The sequence below is a fragment of the Aotus nancymaae genome, unplaced genomic scaffold (genome assembly GCF_030222135.1).
Source record: "Aotus nancymaae isolate 86718 unplaced genomic scaffold, 86718_ANA_hifiasm-v0.15.2.pri h1tg000028l, whole genome shotgun sequence".
Taxonomy (NCBI): Eukaryota; Metazoa; Chordata; class Mammalia; order Primates; family Aotidae; genus Aotus; species Aotus nancymaae.
Genome location: NW_026988441.1, coordinates 19,778,766 through 19,801,952, shown reverse-complemented (window position 1 = coordinate 19,801,952; position 23,187 = coordinate 19,778,766). Strand labels below are relative to the sequence as shown.

General features: G+C 48.1%; 2 protein-coding genes across 7 annotated transcripts in view; one reads left to right on the top strand and one right to left on the bottom strand.

The window, feature by feature from the left end:
• The window catches only part of ANKRD27 (ankyrin repeat domain 27), a 68,372-nt gene that overhangs the window by 36,725 nt on the left and 8,460 nt on the right, over positions 1–23,187 (bottom strand). For all 6 annotated transcript variants that reach the window (XM_064381518.1, XM_064381517.1, XM_064381519.1 and 3 more), the window contains 10 exons: positions 15,544–15,675; positions 9,157–9,267; positions 6,479–6,635; positions 4,498–4,652; positions 3,439–3,498; positions 3,299–3,352; positions 3,154–3,219; positions 2,990–3,066; positions 1,851–1,972; positions 458–536 (listed from right to left, as the gene is read on the bottom strand). In XM_064381518.1, coding sequence (XP_064237588.1) covers positions 458–536; positions 1,851–1,972; positions 2,990–3,066; positions 3,154–3,219; positions 3,299–3,352; positions 3,439–3,498; positions 4,498–4,652; positions 6,479–6,635; positions 9,157–9,267; positions 15,544–15,645 — 983 coding nt within the window. In that variant the 5' untranslated portion in view covers positions 15,646–15,675. The remainder of the gene's footprint in view (positions 1–457; positions 537–1,850; positions 1,973–2,989; positions 3,067–3,153; positions 3,220–3,298; positions 3,353–3,438; positions 3,499–4,497; positions 4,653–6,478; positions 6,636–9,156; positions 9,268–15,543; positions 15,676–23,187) is intronic.
• LOC110567329 (small nuclear ribonucleoprotein Sm D2-like) lies at positions 16,742–17,095 on the top strand. The gene has a single exon (XM_064380689.1). The coding sequence runs from the start codon at positions 16,742–16,744 to the stop codon at positions 17,093–17,095; it is 354 nt and encodes a 117-aa protein (XP_064236759.1).

Here is a 23,187-nt window from a genome sequence, read left to right as displayed (position 1 = left end):
AGCACGTGTGATGGGAACAGAGACCCCTGGGTCTCTGCAGAGCACGTGTGATGGGAACAGAGAGGAACAGAGACCCCTGGGTCTCTGCAGAGCACGCGTGATGGGAACAGAGACCCCTGGGTCTCTGCAGAGCACGTGTGATGGGAACACTAGCTAGTTCCTGGAAGTAGTCATTAGCAAGATGATTATTGTAAACTGAGCTGTGGGTTCCAGAGGACAGATGACGGGTTTTTTCTGCCCCATCACTGCCTAGACACTCATTCCAGAACAAGAAATGTAAGCTCTCTGGGCCTTGGTTTCCCCAACTGTTAAGTGGATGGATAAAGCGAGGGGAGTCCCCACATCTGGCTCATAACAGGTGTCCAATCGAAGGTGGATTTTTCCTAGAGTCATACTAGAACTACTACAGTCCAGCACTGCCGTTTTATTAAAAGAATATTTTAACAGAAAATGTTACCAATTAGGGATCTCCGTTTTCACAAGCAAGTATAACAGGACTGAGAGCAGGTCATCAGCACACATGGTTTCCAGGTTCACTGCAAATGGGAAACACATGTTCAATGCCAGAGTGAGATTCAAATGGATCGACAGGTGTACCAACTCCCTACCACTGCGCAATTCACAAAACCAAGTTATCAGGGAAATCATACATCCAAGAGGAAACCCCGTCGCACAAGCTGCTTTACAGCGTCCTGATCACATGTTAGGTTCAGTGGGGAAAAGAATGCCCAGCATTTTCAGAACACGTGCAAAACAAGATATGAATAACTCAGGCCACATACAGCGACATGGGCCTGTAATCCCAGTGTTTTGGGAGGCTGAGACAGGAGGATTGCTTGAGGCCAGGAGTCTGAGACCAGCCTGGGCAATATAGTAAACACCCCCCCTACAAAAAATATGAAAAGTAGCCAGGTATGGTGGTGCATGCCTGTAGTCCCAGGTACTTGGGAGGCTGAGGCAAGAGGATCACTTGAGCCCAGGAGTTCAAGGCTGTAGTGACCTACAATTGTATCCAGCCTGGGTGACAGAGTAACACCCTGTCTCTTAAGAAAAAAAAAGATGGTAACTCCCAGCAGATCATGCCTTGCCACCCCCTTGGACAATGAAAGAGCCCACGGAGGTGGCAGCAGTGACACAAATTGAAGATGTGCCAGGAGCCATGACCAAAAGCCTCTTTCTTCCTCAAGTCACTAAGGTCTTCCTAAGGTCACTTCCGTTTTATACACATGGAGTCCACTGCCCACGTGGAGTTTCACTTTTTTTTCCATTGTGAAATTTTAAGTAATTAATTCACATCTAAAAATTAAAACAATACAAAAGAGCAAACTGTGGACGTCCCTCCCATCACTGCCAACCTGTCTCCTTTCCCAGAGGCTCCTGCTGTTGCTTTCTGCACACCTGTCCAGGACAGCTATGAGCCTGCCATCACATCATGGCTACACAGCTGTCCCCTTCTTTGTTTGATGCTGCTGGCTGGATGTCTACCATAGGCATTCCTGTTTATTTCACTCGATACACTCAGGATCATCCCTTATCTACACACATAGCTATGTCTCTTCCTTATTGACTTTTTCTTAACTTGTTTTAATCTTTTCTTTTTTTTTTTGAGAAGGGGTCTCACTCAGTCACCCAGACTGGAGTTCAGTGGTGTGATCATAGCTCACTGCAGCCTCCAACTCCTGGCCTCAAGTGATCCTCCCACTTTGGCCTCCCAAAGCACTGGAGTTACAGAGGTGAGCACCCGTGCCGAGCCCCATAAAATCCCTTAAGATAAGATCACTCCTTTGCTTTTTCATCTGGAAGTAGCATCTACCCCGGCCTTGGCCAAGCCCCCTTCCCCAAGCACGAACCTCTCTGGCTTGGAGACTGTGTAATGAGCTGCACCACCTTTCGCAAGCAGACCAGCTTCTGCTGTGGGGAGGTGCATTTGTTCAGCTGAGCCAGCTCTCTCTTGGCACGAGGTATGTTGAAGCTGTAAGATAATTTGGAAAGTGACAACTTGGGAGAAGTAAGAGAAACTTTCCGCCTGGATGTAGGAACACATCTCAGGGTCTACACTTCTCGCGACAAACCAGAAGGAATGAAAAACAAAAATAGATTCTGAGACGTCATCTGACTCAAGTCAGCGGCAAAACAGAACAGCCTTCAATCCCATTCAGGCTGCCAGGTGATACAGCTGTACCAGAAAGTTAAAAAAAAAAATCCTATTCCAAGAAGGAAACAACCCAAAGAGGATTTGGGAGGGTGAAAAATGTTTGTGACCTAATGAAACTTAAATTAGGCCAGGCATAGTGGCTCACACCTGTAATCCCAGCACTTTGAGAGGTCGAGGTGGGCGGATCACCTGAGATCAGGAGTTTGAGACAAGCCTCGCCAACATGGCAAAACCTTGTCTCTACTAAAAGTACAAAAATTAGCCAGGCGTGGTGGCACGCGCCTGTAATCCAGCTACTTGGGAGGCTGAGGCAGGAGAATCACTTAGACTCGGGAGGCGGAGGTTGCAGTGAGCCGAGATCACACCACTGCACTTCAGCCTGGGCGACAAAGTCAGACTTCATCTCAAAAATAATAATAATAACTAAAATTAAAAAAATGAAACTTAAATTAACTAACTCCTAAGTAGGTGCCTCTATGGCAGGGTTCCCTTGGGTGGGCAGGTGGGATGTCCCCTGCAAGCAGAACCCACACGATCGAATGACATGCCCGCCTGGGGACCAGCTGCATAAAATCCCATGCCCAGTGGCTCCCATGCAGCCAGCATGCTGGGGCACAGTGCAGGAGGGGGATGGGCACGGTGCAGGAGGGGGACGGCCACACAGTCACCTGTAAAGAGCAGCCTTTATCTTTAGTTGCCAGTAACTGCACTGCTCCTCAGAACTAACCACATCAAAACAGTGTTGTCACCTCTGCCACCAGGAGGGCCTGCTTCTGGGAGAAGACAGCGCCCCTGCCCCCAAGGATGCCAAGCCACTGCAGTGCAAACCCTTACCTGAACTCCGGTTTCACACCAATATCTTTCTGCTGAAGATCTTGAAGGCTTCTTGTGATTTTGTTAAAGGCAGCATCCTAACAACAGATATTAACGAAGCCTCAAATTTCTCAAAAAGCACAGAAGGAAGCTTCCAACTTGAGTGATAATGACTGAGAACCTACTTCGCTTGCCTCCATGGTCCCCACATATTTAAAGATCAGGTCGTAAATTTCATGATGGACGTATATCTGTGGAATCAACAGACCCCAATCAGGGTGTGAGCTGGCAACAGGGAGCGCCTCCCAGCCTCTCTGCCCCGCCCCTCACCTCCACTGCCTGCTTCATCAGGCTCATCTGGGTCTCCTGCTTGGCGAGCATTTTCTAGAGGGCAAGGGAAGCACAGTGAAAGGGCTTGAATTTGCATGGGGCGCACCACCACTCGCCCTCTCGGAAGCCTTGCTGCTTACCAGGTGAGAGTCCCGCAAAAGCTGCTGGAGGCATTTGGTGTAGAGAGCATTCGCTGAGTCCTAAACCACACAGAGCAGAGGGACAGGCCACCCTTACTCGCAAGGCCAGGACAAGAGACCCGGAGCAGGTAACTCGCCCAGAGCTTCAGGTGCTAACACAAGCTTTATCAAGTCAATTACATGATTTTTCTCAACATTTGTTTTTTTTTTTAGGCGTATATGCATTAAAAACAGGAGAAACTTCCTCTCGGGGTTAACACAGAGGATAATAGTACTTGTTTTTATATTTCCTCATGACTTACACTGCTTCATTTGTTTTTTAAATTTTATTTATTTATTTAGAGACGGAGTCTCCCTCTGTTGCCAGGCTGGAGTGCAGTGGCACAATCTCGGCTCATCGCAACCTCCACCTCCCAGGTTCAAGCGATTCTCCTGCCTCAGCCTCCCAACTAGCTGGGACTACAGGCGCATGCCACCACACCCTGCTAATTTTTGTCTTTTTAGTAGAGATGGGGTTTCACCATGTTGGCCAGGATGGTCTCAATCTCTTGACCTTTTGATCCGCCCACATTGGCCACCCAAAGTACTGGGATTACAGGCGTGAGCCACCACGCCTGGCCCGCTTCATTTTTTTTTAGAGACAGGGTCTCACTTTACTGCCCAGACTGGAGTGCAGTGGTTTGACTATAGCACGCTGCAGTCTCAAACTCCTGGGCGACCCCACCTCGGTCTCCCAAGTAGCTGAGAATGCACATGCATGCCACCACGCCTGGCTAATTTTTGTATTTTCTGTAGCAATGGGGTCTCTTTATGTTGCCCAGACTGGTCCTGAACTTCCAGCCTCAAGGGATCCTCTCGCCTTGGCCTCCCAAAGTGCTGGGAAGACAGGCTTGCACCACCATGCCCAGCTAAACTACTTTTATAGTTCGAGAGAAACATTTTTCAAAGACTTCAAACAGTGAGGCAGCACCCAGCAGTTCTGGAGGAAACTGAGGGCTCCCAGCACCCTGCACTGAACCGAGACAGGCACGCCAGGCAGAGGACAGCACGGCTACTGACTATGTGGTGACGAAGGCTCTTTCTCTCGCATTCTCGGAACATTCGGTGGAAAGAGGCGATGTTCCTGTCAAATCGCTCGGAGTGTCTTCCCAAGAATTCTCTCACATCTTCAATAGTTTTCAGGGAAAAGGGATCTGAGGGAGCCAAAGGCTCTTCTGAAAAAAGAAACAGGTCAGGCCGGCTGCTGAAGCCTCTGTTGGTTCCTGACTCTTTGTCCTATCCTACAGGGTCTAGGGCTTCTGGAGAGAAGGGCACATGTCCTTATTTCAAGACACTGCACGAGAATAGCCCAGTTACAGGACACCTTGGGGTCCAGAGAGCCTGGTCCTCTCAAGGCCTCTTCCGGGGACAAAAACAAACTATCTGGGATGATGGGCAAGACCCCAGTTCCTGACAACAAGAGCATCAGTCTGCATCCAGCACATTAATTGTTATCTCAATTTTCTGGGGCAAAAGAAGAATAATTATTTATTAAAAATAACGAGATCTCAAAGAGGCGCAATGCTGGGGCCAGGCGCTGTAAGAGCCAGCCCTGAAGCTGAGACCCAGAGACAAAGTCAGGGCTACTGCTTTGTACCACTCAGGCGGTAACGGTCACATCCCACATGGATCACAGGCAGGCTGAGGTCTTTGTGAATGCTGCCTCCTGGAAGTGTGCAGTGCCCAACCTGTGCAACAGCAGCCCCGATCCACACCTCCTTAGCTCAGTGACTTTAAGTTCTAGGAGGAACCACTGAAAACAATTATATAGGTCTCCATGTGGCTCCTGAGTATTTTCCAGGAGGTTTAACCTCTTTTAAAAAATAATTTTTTTTTAAATTGTTTTTAAAGATAGAGTCTTGCTCTGTAGCCCAGGCTAGAGTGCAGTGGCGTGATCATAGCTCACTGTAGCCTTGAATTCCTAGGCTCAAGTGACCCTCCCACCTCAGCCTTTTGAGTAGCTGAGACTACAGGCACACACCACCATGCCTGGCTAATTTTTTTTTTTTAATACTTTATTATTATTATTATTATTTTTTGTCTTTTTGTTTTTTTCCTTTTTGTGGAGAACGGGGTCTCGCTATATTGCCCAGGCAGGTCTCGAACTCCTTGGCTCAAGCTATCCTCCCGCCTCTGCCTCCCTAAGAGCTGGGATTACAGGCGTAAGCCACAGCGCCCGGCCTATTTATTATTTTTTGAGATGAAGTCTCACTCTGTTCCCCACACTGGAGTGCAGTGGCACAATCCTGGCTCACTGTAACCTCTGCCTCCCGGGTTCAAGCGATTCTCCTGCCTCAGTCTCCCAAGTAGCTGGGATTACAGACGCACACCACCGCACCCAGCTAATTTGTTTGTATTTTTAGTAGAGACAGAGTTTCACCATGTTGGCCAGGTTGGTCTTGAGCTCCTGACCTCAGGTAATCCACCCGCCTTGGCCTTCCAAAGTGCTAAGATTACAGGCGTGGGCCACCGCGCTTGGCCTACTTTTTATTTTTGAGACAGTCTCATTCTGTCACCCAGGATAGAGTGCAGTGGTATGATCTCGGCTCACTGCAACCTTCGTCTTCTGGGTTCAAGCAGTTCTCCTGCCTCAGCCTCCCAAGTAGTTGGGATTATAGGTGTGCGCCACCACACCCAGCTAATTTTTGTACTTTTAGTAGAGCTGGGGTTTCATCATGTTGGCCAGGCTGGTCTTAAACACCAGTCCTCAAGTAATCTGCCCACCTCAGCCTCCCAAGGTGCTGGGATTACAGGCATGAGCCACCGTGCCCGGCCTGATTATTTTATTTTTTTATAGAGACATGGTCTCACTATGTTGTACAGGCTGGTTTTGAACTCCTGGCATCAGTGATCCTCACACCTTGGCCTCCCAAAGTGCAGGGATTACCAGCACGAGCCACCATGACTGGCCTTGTCTAACCTTTAGACAGCTAAGTCAGGAACAAGTTCAACAAACACATTTCTCTAAAACAGGAGAAAAGGGTTTTTCCTCCTAGAATACCTGAACTCTCTCTCTTTTCCAAAGGATGGGCTATACACAGGATGCTGAAACTCTCTTCTTTTTCATTGTAGAAAGTTTCTTCAAAGAGAATGGGCACTGAGAGAAGACAGGCAAAACCAGCTCCTAATTTAATCCTGTTTCCTTGTATAAAGACATCCTGCAAACAAGAAAGCCGTCACTGCACCAGCGGCCAGTGGCAACCATGTCCCGCTCTCAGCCTGGCCCCCAGTGTGGCACTTAACCAGACCCTACGGCCTTCACCCCAGTGTGGGTTAGCTGGGGCACAAATGCTCTCCTGTTTTGCTCATTTTGATACAAAAATGTTTCCTCTTTTCGTAGCTGTGGCTACAAAATACCTGGATCATTTTTATTTTATTTTTTTCTTTTGAGACAGAGTCTCACTCCATCACCCGGGCTGGAGTGCAGTGGGATGATCACAGCTCACTGCAACCTCCGCCTCCCAGGGTCAACCAATTCTCCTGCCTCAGCCTCCTGAGCAGCTGGGACTACAGGCACCCGCCGCCACCACGCCCAGCTAATTTTTCTATTTTTACTAGAGATGGGGTTTCACCATGCTGTCCAGGCTGGTCTCAGACTCCCAGTCTCAGGTGATCCACCCGGCTTGGCCTCCCCGAGTGCTGGGATTGCAGACGTGAGCCACTGCGCCCACCCACCCAGTGCATCGGCTCGTCTTTTCAGTTTCCTTCGCTTGGAACAGTGCCTCAGTCTGTCTTTGCCTTTCAGGACACTGACATTTTTGTTTTGTATTGCAGACACTCCCTCCATGTTTGGGAGGGTGTGTCTGATATGTCCTGACAATTACATTACAGTTACACATTTCTGATAGGAATACCCTGAAAGGGGTGTTTTATCTCCCTCTGTGTATCCTGCTGGAAGGCACATGACGTCAGCTTTTTTCACTGTTGATGTTAACCACGGGATATGTGTTGTGTTGTTCCATTTTGTTTTGCTTTTAAAGCGGAAGCAGGTAGGTTCCGAGAGGGGGAGACTTTCTTCCCATTCAGGAATGGCCCTGTTTTCCCTGGTATCCCTGGGGTCAGTATAGCCCAGCCACACTGTCCTCACTGGGGAGGGGACTGTGCACAGACGTGGCAGGCGAGGCTTGTAGCGCTGTGACGGGGAGAGGAAGCATGGGGTTGTCAGTGTGTCTGCTTTGCCCTGCGGCTCACGAGACACGCTGCTGTTTTCCTGCCAGAGATCTGCTGACCCCAGCTGTCAGTCACCTCTTAATTGATTTGTTCTCTTTTGGACACCCAGTTCTACAAAGAGGGCAGGAGTCAGCCTTTGCATGGCTGGTCTGCCCCCACACCCGGCCATGACCACAGTGAGCCGTGCAGAGAGCAGCAGGTAGGATTCAGCCCTGGGTACACTGTGGCACCAGATTATTTCCATCTCTTACACATGGAGAGCTTTCCTACTTTTTCTTTTCACAAAGAACACAGGACTTCTACTCAAGAAATAGCTCAATGCTTTTTCTGTTGCAACATTTAAAAAGGATCCAGGCCGGGCGCAGTGGCTCATGCCTGTAATCCCAGCACTTTGGGAGGCCAAGGTGGGTGGATCATGAGGTCCATCCTGGTTAAAATGGCGAAACCTCGTCTCTACTAAAAATACAAAAATCAGCTGAGCGTGGTGGTGTGTGCCTGTACTCTCAGCTACTCAGGAGGCTGAGGCAGGAGAATCGCTTGAACCCAGGATGCAGAGGTTGCAGTGAGCCAAGATTGTGCCATTGCACTCCAGCCTGGCAATAGCACAAGACTGTCTCAAAAAAGAAAAAGATTTAAAATAATGATATGTGTCAAGAGAGATAAAAACCAATGTGGCAAGAACATTAACAGCTTAAGGGCAGGCATGTTTAAGAGTTTTTTCAACTTTACTACAACATATGAAATTATTTCAAATCGAAAAGGTGGTTTATTGGGTGGGTTTTTTTTTTTAGACAGGGTCTCGCTCTGTTGCCTAGGCTACAGTGTGGCAGCACAATCATGGCTTACTGCAAGCTCAAACTCCTCGCTCAAGCGATCCTCCTACCTCTGCCTCCCAAGTAGCTGGGACTACAAGTACACACCACTACGCCTGGCTAATTTTTTGGTTTTTATTTTTGGCAGAGATAGGGTCTCACTGTGTTGTCCAAGCTGGTCTCAAACTCCTGGCCTCAAGTGATTCTCCTGCCTCAGCCTCCCAAAGTGCTGGGATTACATGGCACTTTGGTGCAGTCGTGTGAGCCACCATGCCCAGCTGAAACAAAAAGCTTTTAAAAACTAAAATACTTATCCCTGATGTCCTATTTGGGAAATAGGACATTGAAACTGACAAGCTTTTCATGGCACTGGGATAAAACAGCTTCCCCTGGCTCAGACAGCAGCAAAGAGGAGGTGTTCCAGCAACTCATGGCAGAAACCCATCACGGGGTCAGGGAGAGATGCCCCGAGCCTCCCATCCTCCAAGTCAGCAGCTGGGGTCCTGCTCACTGTCACCACCTCCCTTTCCTCCACCACAAAGGCAGGGTCCGTCCAGCTCCCCACGGGGCTGCAGTGCGTGTCAAATGCCACCACTGCCAGTAGCTGTGAAAGGCCGAGAACGGGACTCTGGTTCCCTCCCCTCTGCCCCCAAACACCGCATAGGTGACCCTGGCCAACCCACCAAGAAATGAATACCTTTCCGTTTAAGGTCTGAAAATGCTCTTCCACAGGTATCAAAATGTAGGACTCAAACTGACAAGTAGACTGGATGCCTCTCGGCAGGCTTCCTTTGCAAGGTACTAAGACCTGGAAAAAACAATTCGGGGGAACATTACAGAGATGTGCCATTTACCACCTCCACAGAACAGGGTGTGCCCAAAGGTGCCCCAGCTGGACATAGAGACCTGCTGTCCACACACAGGGACCTGCTGGTAGAGAGAACGCCCGAGGTCCCTTGCCAACACGGCCACAGTGGCTGCCAGCTGAGCTAATCCGCTGTTACTGCTCCTATTGTTGTTGCTGTTGTGATGGAAGCAGCCTCGCCCCACCACAGGCAGAGGGAGGAGGAGAACTGCACAAAGCCTTCTCCACCTTCAGATGTGGAGGCGGACGGCTCCTTCTCACACTCGCTCAGTCCCCCTATAGCTAGTAGCCCCAGGCTCTCTCTCTATTCTCAACATTGCAGTTACAAGGACCCAGGGGGGCTCAGGGACAAGTCCAGACAAAGAGAGGAGCCCTTGGAAAGTATAGAAAAGGGAAGCTAAGAAATCACACATTCTCCTACCATTCAAAAAAAAAAAATACAGCCGGGCTCAGCGGCTCACGCCTGTCATCTTAGCACTTTGAGAGGCCAAGGCGAGCAGATCACTTGAGGTCAGGAGTTCAAGACCAGGCTGGCCAACATGGTGAAACCCCAGCTCTACTAAAAATACAGAAATTAGGCGTGGTGGCGCACGCCTATAATCCTAGCAGTTTGAAAGGCTGAGACAGGTGGATCACTTGAGTTCAGGAGTTCGAGACCAGTCTGGCCAACATGGTGAAACCCAGTCTCTACTAAAAATAGAAAAATTAGCTGGGTGCGATGGTGTGTGCCTGTAATCCCAGCTACCCAGGAGGTTGTGTTTGAGCCCAGGAGGCGGATGTGGCAGTGAGCTGAGATTGCACCATGGCAGAGCAAGATTCTGTCTTTAAAAAAAAAAACAAACACATGGATACATGGATGATGGTTTCCTTCTATCCTTTTTGTTTGTTTGTTTGTTTGTTTTGGAGACAGGGTCTCGTTTTCTCACCCAGGAGTGCAGTGGCGTGATTTCAGCTCACTACAACCTCACAACCTCTGCCTCCCAGGACCAGGTGATCCTCCCACCTCAGCCTCCTAAGTAGCTGGGACTATAGGCATGTGCCACCATACCCGGTGAATTTTTTTGTTTCATTTGTTTTTGTTTTTTGTTTCTTTAGTACAGATAGAGTTTTATCATGATGCCCAGGCTGTTGCGAACTCCTGGATTCCAGCGATCTACCTGCCTCAGCCTTCCAAAGTGCTGGGATTACAAGCATGAGCCCCCATGCCCCACCAAAGAGTGCATTCTTATATGCTATATACTTAGATTACAGAGTGATTTACCCCACAGTTTCTTGAACATGATATATTTACATCTTAGACCATGGTCAGCCGCACTACTAATTACTATTATTTCCATATATATTTTTTTGAGACGGGGTCTCACTCTGTCACCTAGGCTGGAGTGCAGTGGTGCAATCACTCTAAATGCACTAAAAGCTGCATTTTATGGGGAAAAATAAAAGGAGCCAAGTATGGTGGCTCACGCCTATAATCCCAGCACTTTGGGAGGCCAAGGCAGGTGGATCACTTGAGTCCAGGAGTTCAAGACCAGCCTGGGTGACATGGCAAAACCACATCTCTACAAGAAATACAAAAATTAGCCAGTCATGATGTTGTATGCCTGTAGTCCCAGCTACCTAGGAGGTTAACGCAGGAGGATCACTTGAGCCCAGGAGGCAGTGTTTGCAGTGAGCCATGATCACACCACTGTACTCCAGCCTGGGTGATAAATAAGACCCCATTTCAAAAGAAAGAAAAGTCAAATAAAAAGCAAGAATCTGCATGAGTGGCACCTACTCCAGGGCGCCCTCCTGTCTCCTCCCCAGGCTGGATTAGGCACTCCACAGCTGCCCATGCTGCCTTCCGTCCTGACACTCATTCCTCTGGCCTGCAAAATGGCCTGTTTCTGGAATTCCCTGAAGGCGTGCCAGGTTCCCCACTGATCGAGTAACCCTTAAACTTGGCACAGTGCCTGGCATGGTGGAGTGGATGGTCACAGCTTGTTGGAATCATTTATACTAAATAATTCCTGAGAACTGGAGCAGGGGTCTCAGCACCCTTAGCCTGGATGAAAGTCAGTTCCTGAGGCTTAGAAAACATGCCCTAGGCTCCCAAACTAAACCCCCAGAGCCTACTTACCCCATTAAATCAGACACCTCAATAAAAGGACCAAGCTTAATATTACTCCTTTGAAATTGTTGTTTTTCCTGCAGGCAAATGGGCAGGTTCCCTGCTGCACCTGGAAAGCCTGGAGGACTTTCAACCCTGCACTAGAGGCCCAGGGACGCAGACCTGCCAGCCTGCTCTGAGGACGCCACAGGTACATAATTAGCCAGATAGCTGTAAGCACAGCAGTGACTTTTAGAAGCAGTGGGGGTGTCACCGGCCTCTGAGACTGAAATTTGAAATTTGGGTGAGCACAGAAGGTGCCTCCACTGTCCAATCAGAGAGGAGAGGAGGGCAGGAAGAAGAAACCTGCCTGAATATAGGGTCATCCCCACAAAAGGAGCACCTGGGAAGGAAAGCACCTGAAGACGCGGCTGGGTGGGGGTGAGGGCCAGGGTAGGGACAAGAGTGGGGGCAGGGGAAGGAGAAGCAGTCAAGCCACGCCCTCGGCGGCCCCACACACTGCTGCAGGGCCACACAGAGATGAGGTGGTTCAGCAGGCTGGACACAGAAGTGTGGTGCAGTTCACTCTGTGGGACACTCATGTTTGTAAGTGGTGATTTCAGATTTTTGGGAGACTAATAAAGGACTCTGATCCCCAGGGCAGACTCAGGGCAGTCAAACTTGGTACAAGCTCACAACCAGCCTCGCAACACAGCAAGACCCCATCTCTAACTCTATCAAAATACTAAAAATGAAATAAAGTTGGTACAATGCCCAAAATTCATGGAAAGATATTTGGCATTCAACTGCTAAAGCCACAGGGATTCCTCAGAGGTGACAGAAAGGATGGCATTTTCCTGGAGACCATCAGGATATTTGACTTTTTCTTTCAATCCATAAACATGGGTAGAGCATGACTACAGATTGGACAGGGGTGGGCCCACGTCCCTCATCACACAGACTAGAGGGGGCCGGCGTGGGCCAGCAAACCTGACCGGTGTGACAGTGACATCAGCTCTTGCACTCTGCTGATTTCTGCTGAGAAGCTGGCCTCCTTAATTCTTTAAGAATTTTCTTTTTTTAAAGATGGGGTCTCACTATGTTGCCCAGGATGGAGTGCAGTGGCTATTCAGAGGTACCATCCCACTACTGATTAGGAGTTTTTGTTTCTTTTTTTTTTTGGTTGGTTTTGTTTTTTGTTTTTTGTTTTTTTGAGACGGAGTTTCGCTCCTGTTACCCAGGCTGGAGTGCAATGGCGTGATCTCGGCCCACCGCAACCTCTGCCTCCTGGATTCAGGCAATTCTCCTGCCTCAGCCTCCTGAGTAGCTGGGATTACAGGCACGCGCCACCATGCCCAGCTATTTTTTTGTATTTTTAGTAGAGACAGGGTTTCACCACGTTGACCAGGATGGTCTCGATCTCCTGACCTCGTGATCCACCCGCCTCGGCCTCCCAAAGTACTGGGATTACAGGCGTGAGCCACCGCGCCCGGCCTTCGTTTTGTTTTTGTTTGTTTTTCTGGGACAGAGAATCTTGCTCTGTTGCCCAGGCTGGAGTGCAGTGGTGCAATCTCAGCTCACTGCAACCTCCACCTCCAGGGTTCAACCGATTCTCATGCCTCAGCCACCGGAGCAGCTGGGATTACGGGCATGCACCACCACACCCGGCTAATTTTTATATTTTTAGTAGAGATGGGGTTTCACCATGTTGGCCAAGCTGGTCTTGAACTCCTGACCTCAAATGATCCGCCTGCCTCGGCCTCCCAGAGTGCTGGGATTACAGGTGTGAGCCACTGCACCTGGCCAATGAAGTGCTTTTCGGTCACAAGTCATGGGATCCCACTCAAGCCCAATTTGGCAAAAGGAGGATTTTAAATGAACTTTTCTCCCTTGTCACCTTCCTTTTGGGGACACCGGAGGATAGAGACTCTTCTCAGGCTCTGCCATCCTGGGTTCCCCACAGAACCCCAGACATTCTGAGATCCAAGGCATCTACAAGGAACTGCTTGAGTCCACATAGGGCAGCAGTGAGCCTCTGGTCTTCCTCAGCTTTGTTTGGTGAACTTGAATCAGTGAGGTTGCCAGGCATGCGGTGCACGCCTGTAATCCCAGCTACTCAGGAGGCTGAGGTGGGAGGATCGTTGGTGCCCAGGAGCTCTAGGATGTCGTGAACTATGCTGATTTCATTTCCACACTAAGTTTGGCATTAATTTGGTGACCTCCCAAGAGTAGAGGACCACCACCAGGTTGGAAATGGAGCAGGTCAAAACTCCTGTGCTAGGCCAGGCACGGTGGGTCACGCCTGTAATCCCAGCACTTTGGGAGGCCGAGGCAGGTGGATCACTTGAGGTCAAGAGTTCAAGACAAGCCTGGTCAACATGGTGAAACCATGTCTCTACTAAAAATACAAACAGCCAGGCATGGTGGTGGGCATCTGAGGCAGGAGCAAGTAGGCTGAGGCAGGAGAATTGCTTGAACCCAGGAGACAGAGGTTGCAGCAAGCCGAGACAGAGCCACTGCGTTCCAGCCTGGGCGACACAGTGAGACTCCATCTCAAAAAAAAAAAAATTACAAAAATTAGCCAGGCATGGTAGAGTGTGCCTATTGTCCCAGCTACTCAGGAGGCTAAGGTGGGAGGATTGCATAAGCCTGGGAAGTAGAGGCAGCAGTAAGCCCTGACTGTGTCACTGCACTCCAGCCTAGGCAATAGAGACCCTGTCTCCAGGAAAAAAAAAGAAAGAAAGAAAGAAAAGCCCCAAGTGACAGTCACCAAGACTCAGTAACACCATGCTGAGCAAGACAGAGTTTCCCCAAAGAGCCTCCACAGAAATAACTATGCACAGCATGACACTTCCAAAAAGCCAGATAAAGATATATATGAAAATATGCACTTGTCTAGACAGTAGTTTAAAATATCATACAACGAAGACAGGGAGGAAATATTCCCGCACTACAGCCAGGCCTTCCCTAATCCAGTCTGCTCTGCATCCTGTACTTTTCTGCTGCGACACTCACCACCATGGTAATTAATATGTACAAGCCCAGTGAATGCCCATCTCTCACACTCGAATTTAAGCTCCATGAGGAGAAAGATGGTGATCTAGGGAAGAGCATGGTGGCTCACGCCTGTAATCCCAGCACTTTGGGAGGCCGAGGCTGGTGGATCACAAGGTCAAGAGGTTGAGACCATCCTGGCCAACATGGTGAAACCCTGTCTCCACTAAAAGCACAAAAATTAGCTGGGCACGGTGGCATGCACCTGTAGTCCCAGCTACTTGGAAGGCTGAGGCAGAAGAACTGCTTGGATCCCAGAGGCGGAGGTTGCAGTGAGCCGAGATTGCGCCACTGCCTGACGACAGACCGAGACTCTGTCTCAACAACAACAACAAAAAGAGAGAGTAGGAGACAACAGACAAAAAGAAGGCAAAAGACTCCTCAAGCGGAGGCCACAGACGACACAAGTGAACACAGGACACTGTGTCCCCAAGTGCTGTCTAAATAGGATGCCTGCCAAGTTCACTGACCCAAGAACTGGAAAGACCCACAATGCGGGGCCCGTCCTCCATCCAGGCAGATGCCCCCACCATGACAGGCAACAGTGTCTCCTGCCTGCTCCTCTTATTCCTGTTACCTGGCTGCCCCTGGAGGCTTCTGAGGTTGTGGCCTCTACCAGAAAAGTCCTTTCATCACGGTGCTTTCCCTGTGGAAAAACCTTTCAAAGCAGTGTATGAATGCGTTTACTCGGTCCCTTATTCTATGAGGGTGAGCACCCACCTCCCAGACAGACCAGGACTCAGGGAGCAACTGATTTCAGCCCTGGAGAAGCCCCTATAGGCAAGAAAGAAACAAGAGAGACGAAGGTGAGCACCACAGCCTGAGACCGAGTGTCACTGGGGGTACTCCATGAAAGGGCACAATTAGTCACAGGTGGGGCCAGGAGTTCAGAGAAAGGATTACAGTCTGGGCTGCAGTCCCAGGAGGCTTCCTGGAGGGAGCGGCTTATAGGGGCCCCTCGCTGCTTACTCACAGACCAAGCACACTGCTGGAAGCTTGGTAAGCTGGGCCTTAGTCTACCACGTGTCTGGAACCATTCACGCCTCAGGACAACCCCTGAGGCTCAGCGCACTTACGATGCCATGGATTTGGGCCACCTTGCTGCACAAGTCGGGACGCCACTTTTGCAGAGCCAGATAGAAAGGATTTTTCAGGAGGTCTTCATCATACAGAGCCATATGGACTTCAGCGGGGTCTGAGCAAATCTCCTGCAACAAGGGAGGGAAAAGCAGTGAATAGCCATTTGCAAGTTTACGTAACACATGAAAGTCTGCATCCGGCATTTTCTTCTTTTTTGAGACAGAGTCTTACTCTGTCACCCAGGCTGGAGTGCAGTGGCGTGATCTCGACTCACTGCAACCTCCGCCTCACGGGTTCAAGCGATTCTCCTGGCTCAACCTTGGGAGTAGCTGGGATTATAGGTGTGGCCACCACATCTGCTAATTTTTTTATTTTTAGTAAAGTCAGGTTTTCCCATGTTGGCCAGACTGGTCTTGAACTCCTGAACTCAGGTGATCTGCCCACCTCGGCCTCCCAAAGTGCTGACATTAGAGGCATGAGCCATTGCACCCAGCCTGCATCTGACAATTTCTAAAGAGCAACCTCAAAAAAAAAAAAGGATTCATGACATGCAATTTTCTTCTCACTCCACCAGGAAATCTCAAATATAACCCAACAATTCCAAGATGACCTATTTATTAGCTAATGTGTAAATTATGTTCAGAAAATCTTGTTAAACTCCTGGCTAAAGTATAAACGGCTATTTTTAGAATATCCTACATGACCAAAATTATGACATTCTTAAGATACTCATGTATTTTTAATGAAGTATTTTAGCACACGGGAAAGTACTGAGTAATAATGCAAACCTAGCACCAGAATTAAGGAATCGTCACGTTTTGCAATGTTTGCCTCAGATTTTCTTTTAAGAAATAAACTAGAAGCCAGGTGTGGTGGTTCATGCCTGTCATCTCAGCACTTTGGGAACCTGAGGCAGGAGGATTCACATGAGCCCAGGAGTTCAAGACCAGCCTGGGGAATACAGCAAAACCCCCGTCTCTACAAAAATAAAACAATTATCTGGGTGAGGTGCCATATGCCTGTAGTCCCAGCTACTCGGAAGGCTGCGGCAGGAGGATTGCTTAAGCCCAGGAGTTGGAGACCAGCCTGGATAATATGGCAAGGTACTATCTCCATAAAAATTAAAATAATAAAATTTCTGTTAGTCGAGCAACGCGGAAGAAACCGGAGTGAACCGAGAGCTTAGTGACCAACATGAGCCTCTTCGACAAGCCCAAGAGTGAGATGACCCCGGAGGAGCTGCAGAAGCGAGAGGAGGAGGCATTTAACACGGGTCCACTCTCTGTGCTCACTCAGTCCGTCAAGAACAACACCCAAATGCTCATCAACTGCCACAACAATAAGAAACTCCTGGGCCGCGTGAAGGCCTTCGATAGGCGCTGCAACATGGCGCTGGAGAATGTGAAGGAGATGTGGACTGAGGTACCCAACAGCGGCAAGGGCAAGAAGTCCAAGCCAGTCAACAAAGACCGCTACATCTCCAAGATGTTCCTGCACGGGGACTCAGCCATCGTGGTCCTGCGGAATCTGCTTATCACCAGCAAGTAGGAGCCACCTATGCCTATCAGTCAACAGAACTCACTCCCCTGTCCTACAGAGACCGCTGCCGCTGGTGTTCAGAATAATAAAGCTCTGTTTTTTTCTAGAGGTCAAAAAAAAAAAAAAATTCTGTTAGTCTGTGCTATCATCTAGATGTTTATGTCCTCCCAAAACTCATATATTGAAATCCTAACCCACTAGGTGGGACCTTTGTGGGGTGACTAGGTACAAAGGCAGAGCCTTCATGAATAAGATCCACATACTCTTCATGAATAAGAGCCACGTAAGTGCCCTTATGTGGCTGGGCACAGTGGCTCAGGCCTGTAATCCCAGCACTTTCGAAGGCCAAGGTGGGTGGATCACCTAAGGTCAGGAGTTCAAGACCAGCATGGTCAACATGGTGAAACCTTGTCTCTACTAAAAATACAAAAATTAGCTGGGCATGGTGGTGCTTGCCTGTAATTCCAGCTACTCGGGAGGTTGAGGCAGGAGAATCACTTGAACCCTGGTGGCAGAGGTTGCAGTGAGCCGAGATCACGCTACTGCACTCCAACCTGGGTGACAGAGGGAGACTCCGTCTCAAAAAAAAAAAGAAAGAAAGAAAGAGGCCTGGGAGAGCTACAGAGAACAGAGAGTTGACTATGAAGCAGGTCATCCCCAGACACCCAACCTGCAGGATCTTCACCTTGTACTCCCCAGCCTCCAGCACTGTGAGAAACACATTTCTGTCATTTTCAGGCCACCCAGTCTACAGTGTTTTGTTATAGCAGCCTGCACGGGCTGAGACAGTCTGTGAGTATAAAGTCTTATCCCACTGTTTTTAATTTTCATTAGTTCATTAATTAAATGAACTAAATTTCTTTGTTCATGTTATATAACCTGCTTTATCATGTCTTTTGCTAGCTTTCCTACTAAATTGTTGGCCTTTTTCTTAGGATTGATAATTCTTTACTCATGCGTATACTAAAGTAAGTTCTAAATATCATCTCCCAGACTAGGTGTGGTAGCTCACGCCTGTAATCCCACCACTTCGGGAGGATGAGGTAGGAGGATCGCTTGAGGTCAAGAGTTCAAGACCAGCCTAGGCAACACAGCGAGATCCCATCTTTACAAAAATTTTTTTTAAAAATTAGCTATGTGTGATGGTGTGTGTCTATAATCCCACCTACTCAGAGGCTGGGGCAGGAGAATCACTTGGGCCCAGGAGACTGAGGCCACTATGAGCCATGATCATGCCATTGCACTCTACCCTGCATGATGGAGCGAGATGCTGTCTAAAAAAGAAATATATATATATATACACACACACATACATATACATATACACTCACACCATCTCCTAGTCTGTAACTTGCTTTTTCATTTTGTCAAATGGGTGTTTTCAGAAATAGAAGTTTGCATGTTATTTACTTATTTGAGACAAGGTTTCGCACTGTCGCCCAACCTAGAGCTGCAGTGCAGTGGCATGATCATAGCTCACCATAACCTTGAACTCCTGGGCTCAAGTGATCTCCCACCTCCCACCTCAGCCTCCAGAGCAGCTGGGACTACAGGCATGTGCCACCACACCCAGCTATTTTGTAATTTTTTGTAGAGACGGGATTTTGCTGTGTTGCCCATGCTGAACTTGAACTCTTGGCCTGATGCAATCCTCCCACCTCGGCCTCCCAAAACGCTGGGATTACAGGTGTGAGTCACTGTGCCTGACCAGAAGTTTTGATGTAAATGGACAGTCATCCCTCAGTGTACTCTGGGACCCCCTTGTATACTCAAGTCCATGCAGACTCAAATCCCACAGTTGGGCCCGTGGAACTCACACATCTATGTCAGTTCTCCACGTACACAAATTTGCATCCTGTGAATATGGTATTTTCAACCTGAGGTTGGTTGAAAAAAACACATGTAAGTGGACCCACACAGTTCAAACTCGTATTGTTCAAGGGTCAATAATAATTGGATTTGACATTCTTTGCCTTTAAGGTCAGTGCTTTTTGGGCCTTAGGAAATCTGTAATTGGCATGTCTATCCTCACTCCTGTAATTCCAGCACTTTGGGAGGCCAAGGCAGGAGGACCACTTCAGGCCAGGAGTTCCAGACCAACCAAGGCAAAGAGACCCTGTCTCTACAAATAATAAAATAGAAAAATTATCCAGGCATCCTGGCACATGCCTGTAGTCCCAAATACTCGGGAGGCTGAGATGGGAGAACTGCCTGAGCCCAGGAGTTTGAGGCTGCAATGAACTATGATGGAAACACTGCACTCCAGCCTAGGCAACACAGTGAAACCCAGTCGCTCTTTTTTTTTTTGAGACAGAGTTTTGCTGTTGTTGTCCAGGCTGGAGTGCAATGGCATGATCTCAGCTTACTGCAACCTCCGCCTCCTAGGTTCAAGAGATTATCCTGCCTCAGCCTCCCCAGTAGCTGGGATTACAGGCATGCACCACCACGCCCGGCTAATAATGTATTTTTAGTAGAGACGGGGTTTCTCCATATTGGTCAGGCTGGTCTCAAACTCCTGACCTCAGATGATCCACCTGCTTTGGCCTCCCAAAGTGCTAGGATTACAGGTGTGAGCCACCGCACCTGGCTGAAACCCCATCTCTTCAAAAATCAAAAACAAAACCGGGCACAGTGGCTCACACCTGTAATCCCAACACCTTGGGAGGCCAAAGCAGGTGGATCACTTGAGGTCAGGAGTTTGAGACCAGCCTGGACAACATGGTGAAACCCCATCTATACTAAAATACAAAAATTAGCCGGGCATGGTGGCACGGGCCTGTAATCCCAGCTACTCAGGAGGCTGAGGCAGGAGAATCACTGGAACCCAGGAGGCAGAGGTTGCAGGGAGCCGAGATCACACCACCGCACTCCAGCCCAGGTGACAAAGCAAGATTCTGTCTCAAAAAAAAAGTCTTAGTACACTCAAGGAATAAGAAAAGTAAATGAATATACATACATACATATATATATATAAGGCCTTGCAGATTCCACTCATTCTCTTGGTACCCCAAGATCCCAATGCTGTGAAGAAGCCCACACAATGAAAGGCCACGGGGTCTGAAGAGCGAGGCCCAGGTGGCCCAGTGAGCACAGCCAACCCACCAGCAGAATACAGCCCCTTGAGGGAGCCCAGGTGAGACCAGCAGAAGAACTACCCACTCAGCTCACACAATGTGGGAATAATGAATTGTGGCAATCTGAAGTCAGTACATTTTGGGTTGGTTTGTTTTACAGCAAAGGCTACCTGAAACCATGTCCTTTCCAATTTCAAAGCCATAAAAATCATCATCATGATTTCTAAAAATATTAAAGTTTTCTATTTTTAGGTCTTCAATTCATTTGGAATTTATTTTTGTACATGCTATCAATCGAGCGTCTAACTATACTTCTCTATATAGTAAGCCAATGTGTCGTCATCACTGTTTGAATGTTCTATCCCTTTCATGCTGGTTGATCATGCTACCATTGTCATACTCCAAGATCCCACGTATGTTTAGCCTGTTTCCAGGCTCTACTCTGTTTCAAGGGTCTCACTGTCACATGTGAGAAATACAATTATGTATATATCACATAGAAATATATAATGTCATTTTAAATTTTCTAGTAGCACATAAAAAACATGCTGCAATTAATTTTAATAATATATTTTACCTTAATAGATCTAAAATATTATATTTTCAATGTGTGACCATTAACTGTTTGTTTTGTTTTTTAGAGATGAGGTCTTGCTATGTTGCCCAGGCTGGAGTGCAATGGCTATTCAGAGGCACAATCTCGGCTCACTGAAGCCCTGAACTCCCAGCCTCAAGCAATCCTCCCATTTCAGCCTCCCAAGTAGCTGGGACAGTAGGTATATGCCAATGTACTTGACTTGATCTTTTTTTTTCTTTCTGAGATGAAGTCTCGCTCTGTGTCCCAGGCTGGAATGCAATGGCATGATCTTGGCTCACTGCAACCTCTGCCTCCTGTCTCAGCCTCCCGAGTAGCTGGGATTAGAGGTGTGCGCCACCATGCCCGGCTAATTTTTTTGTATTTTTGTAAAGACGGGATTTCAGCATATTGGCCAGGCTGGTCTCAAACTCCTGACCGTACGTGGTCCACCCGCCTCGGCCTCCCAAAGCGCCGGGATTACAAGTGTGAGCCGCTGCACCCAGCCTGACTTGATCATTTTAAAAAGTTATTGACTGGGTGCAGTGGCTCACGCCTGTAATCCTTGGCACTTTGGAAAGCCAAGGCCGGCAGATCACCTGAGGTCAGGAGTTCAAGACCAGCCTGGCCAACATGGTAAAACCCCATCTCTACAAAAGTACAAAAATTAACTGGGTATGATGGCAGGTGCCTGTAATCCCAGCTAATTGGGAGGCTGAGGCAGGAGAATTGCTTGAACCGAGGAGGCAGAGGTTGCAGTGAGCAGAAATTGTGCCACTGCACTCCAGCCTGGGCAATGGAGTAATCCATCCCCCAAAAATAATAATGATAATGATGGCCAGATGCAGTGGCTCATGCCTGTAATCCCAGCACTTTGGAAGGCTGAAACAGGTGGACCGCTTGACTCCACTAGTTCAAGACCAGCCTGGGCAACATGGCAAAACCCCATCTTTACAAAAATACAAAAATGGAGTGCAATGGCACGATCTCGGCTCACTCGGGAGGCTGAGGCAGGAGAATCACTTAAGTCCAGGAGGCAGAAACTGCAATGAGCTAAGATCAGGCGACTGCACACCAGCCTGGATGACAGAGTGAGACTCTGTCTCAAAAAAAAAAAATGATTAATGATATATTTTACATTTTTTTATTCCTACTAAGTCTTTAAAATCCAGTATGCATTTTATATTTACAGCACCTCTCAATTCATACTAGCCACATTTCATGTGCTGAATAGCCACTAGCAGCTATTATACTAGACAGGGCAGGGACAGACCACATATGAACATTTATTTTACATGACTACAGCTTCATAATAAGGCTTACTATCTCACAGAGAAGGGCTTCCCAGCCGCTTGTCCTCCAAAGGTTATTCCTTGTCCTTTACAATATCAAATGAATCAGAATGAGCTTGTCAATTACATGAAAAATCCTATTAGGATTTTTATAGGACCTCCACTAAATTAATATACTGGAGAGTGAATATCTTTATAATTATGAATTTTTTTTTTTTGAGACAGAGTCTCGCTCTCTCACCCACACTGGAGTGCAATGATGTGATCTCAGCTCACTGCAACCTCTGCCTCTGGGTTCAAGCAATTCTCCTGCCTCAGCTTCCCAAGTAGCTGGGATTACAGATGCCTACCTCCACACTCAGCTAATTTTTGTATTTTCAGTAGAGACGAGGTTTCACCACGTCGGCCAGGCTGGTCTCGAACTCCTAACCTCAGGTGATCTGCCAGCCTCAGCCTCCCAAACTGCTGAGATTACAGGCGTGAGCCACCATGCCCGGCCTGAATTTTTTTTTTTTTTTTTTTTTTTGGAGACAGAGTCTCACTCTGTTGCGCAGGCTGGAGTGCAGTGGCACAGTCTTGGCTCACCGCAACCTCTGTTTCCCAGGTTCAAGCAATTCTCACGTCTCAGCCTCCCAAGTAGCTGGGACTACAGATGCATGCCACAATACCAGCTAACTTTTTGTGTGTATTTTTTGGTAGAGAGGGGGTTTCACCATGTTCGCCAGGCATCTTCAATTCCTGGCTTCAAGTGATCCTCCCACCTTGGCCTCCCAAAATGCTAGAATTACAGGTGTGAGCCACTGCACTCAGACCTATCATTATGAATTTTATCATCCACATACATGGTGTATCTTTCCATGAATGCTTTCTTCTATGTCCTCCCACTTTTCCATAAAGATCATATACGACTTTTATTAGACTATTTATATATTCTCTATAGACTGCTATTGTGAATGGAGTTGCTAAAATTAGATTGCTTATTATAGGTAATCTCCTAAAAGCAAAAGCCAAATGGACTTACCTCAGTCACGCTATAAAGATAAATTAAGAATCAGTATGGAACACACCTACCACTTCCATCAGAACTAGGACTTCTGAAGCCAGAGTGTACCCTTCCATGATTCATGACTGAAACGTCTGTGAACACCCAAATTACAAATC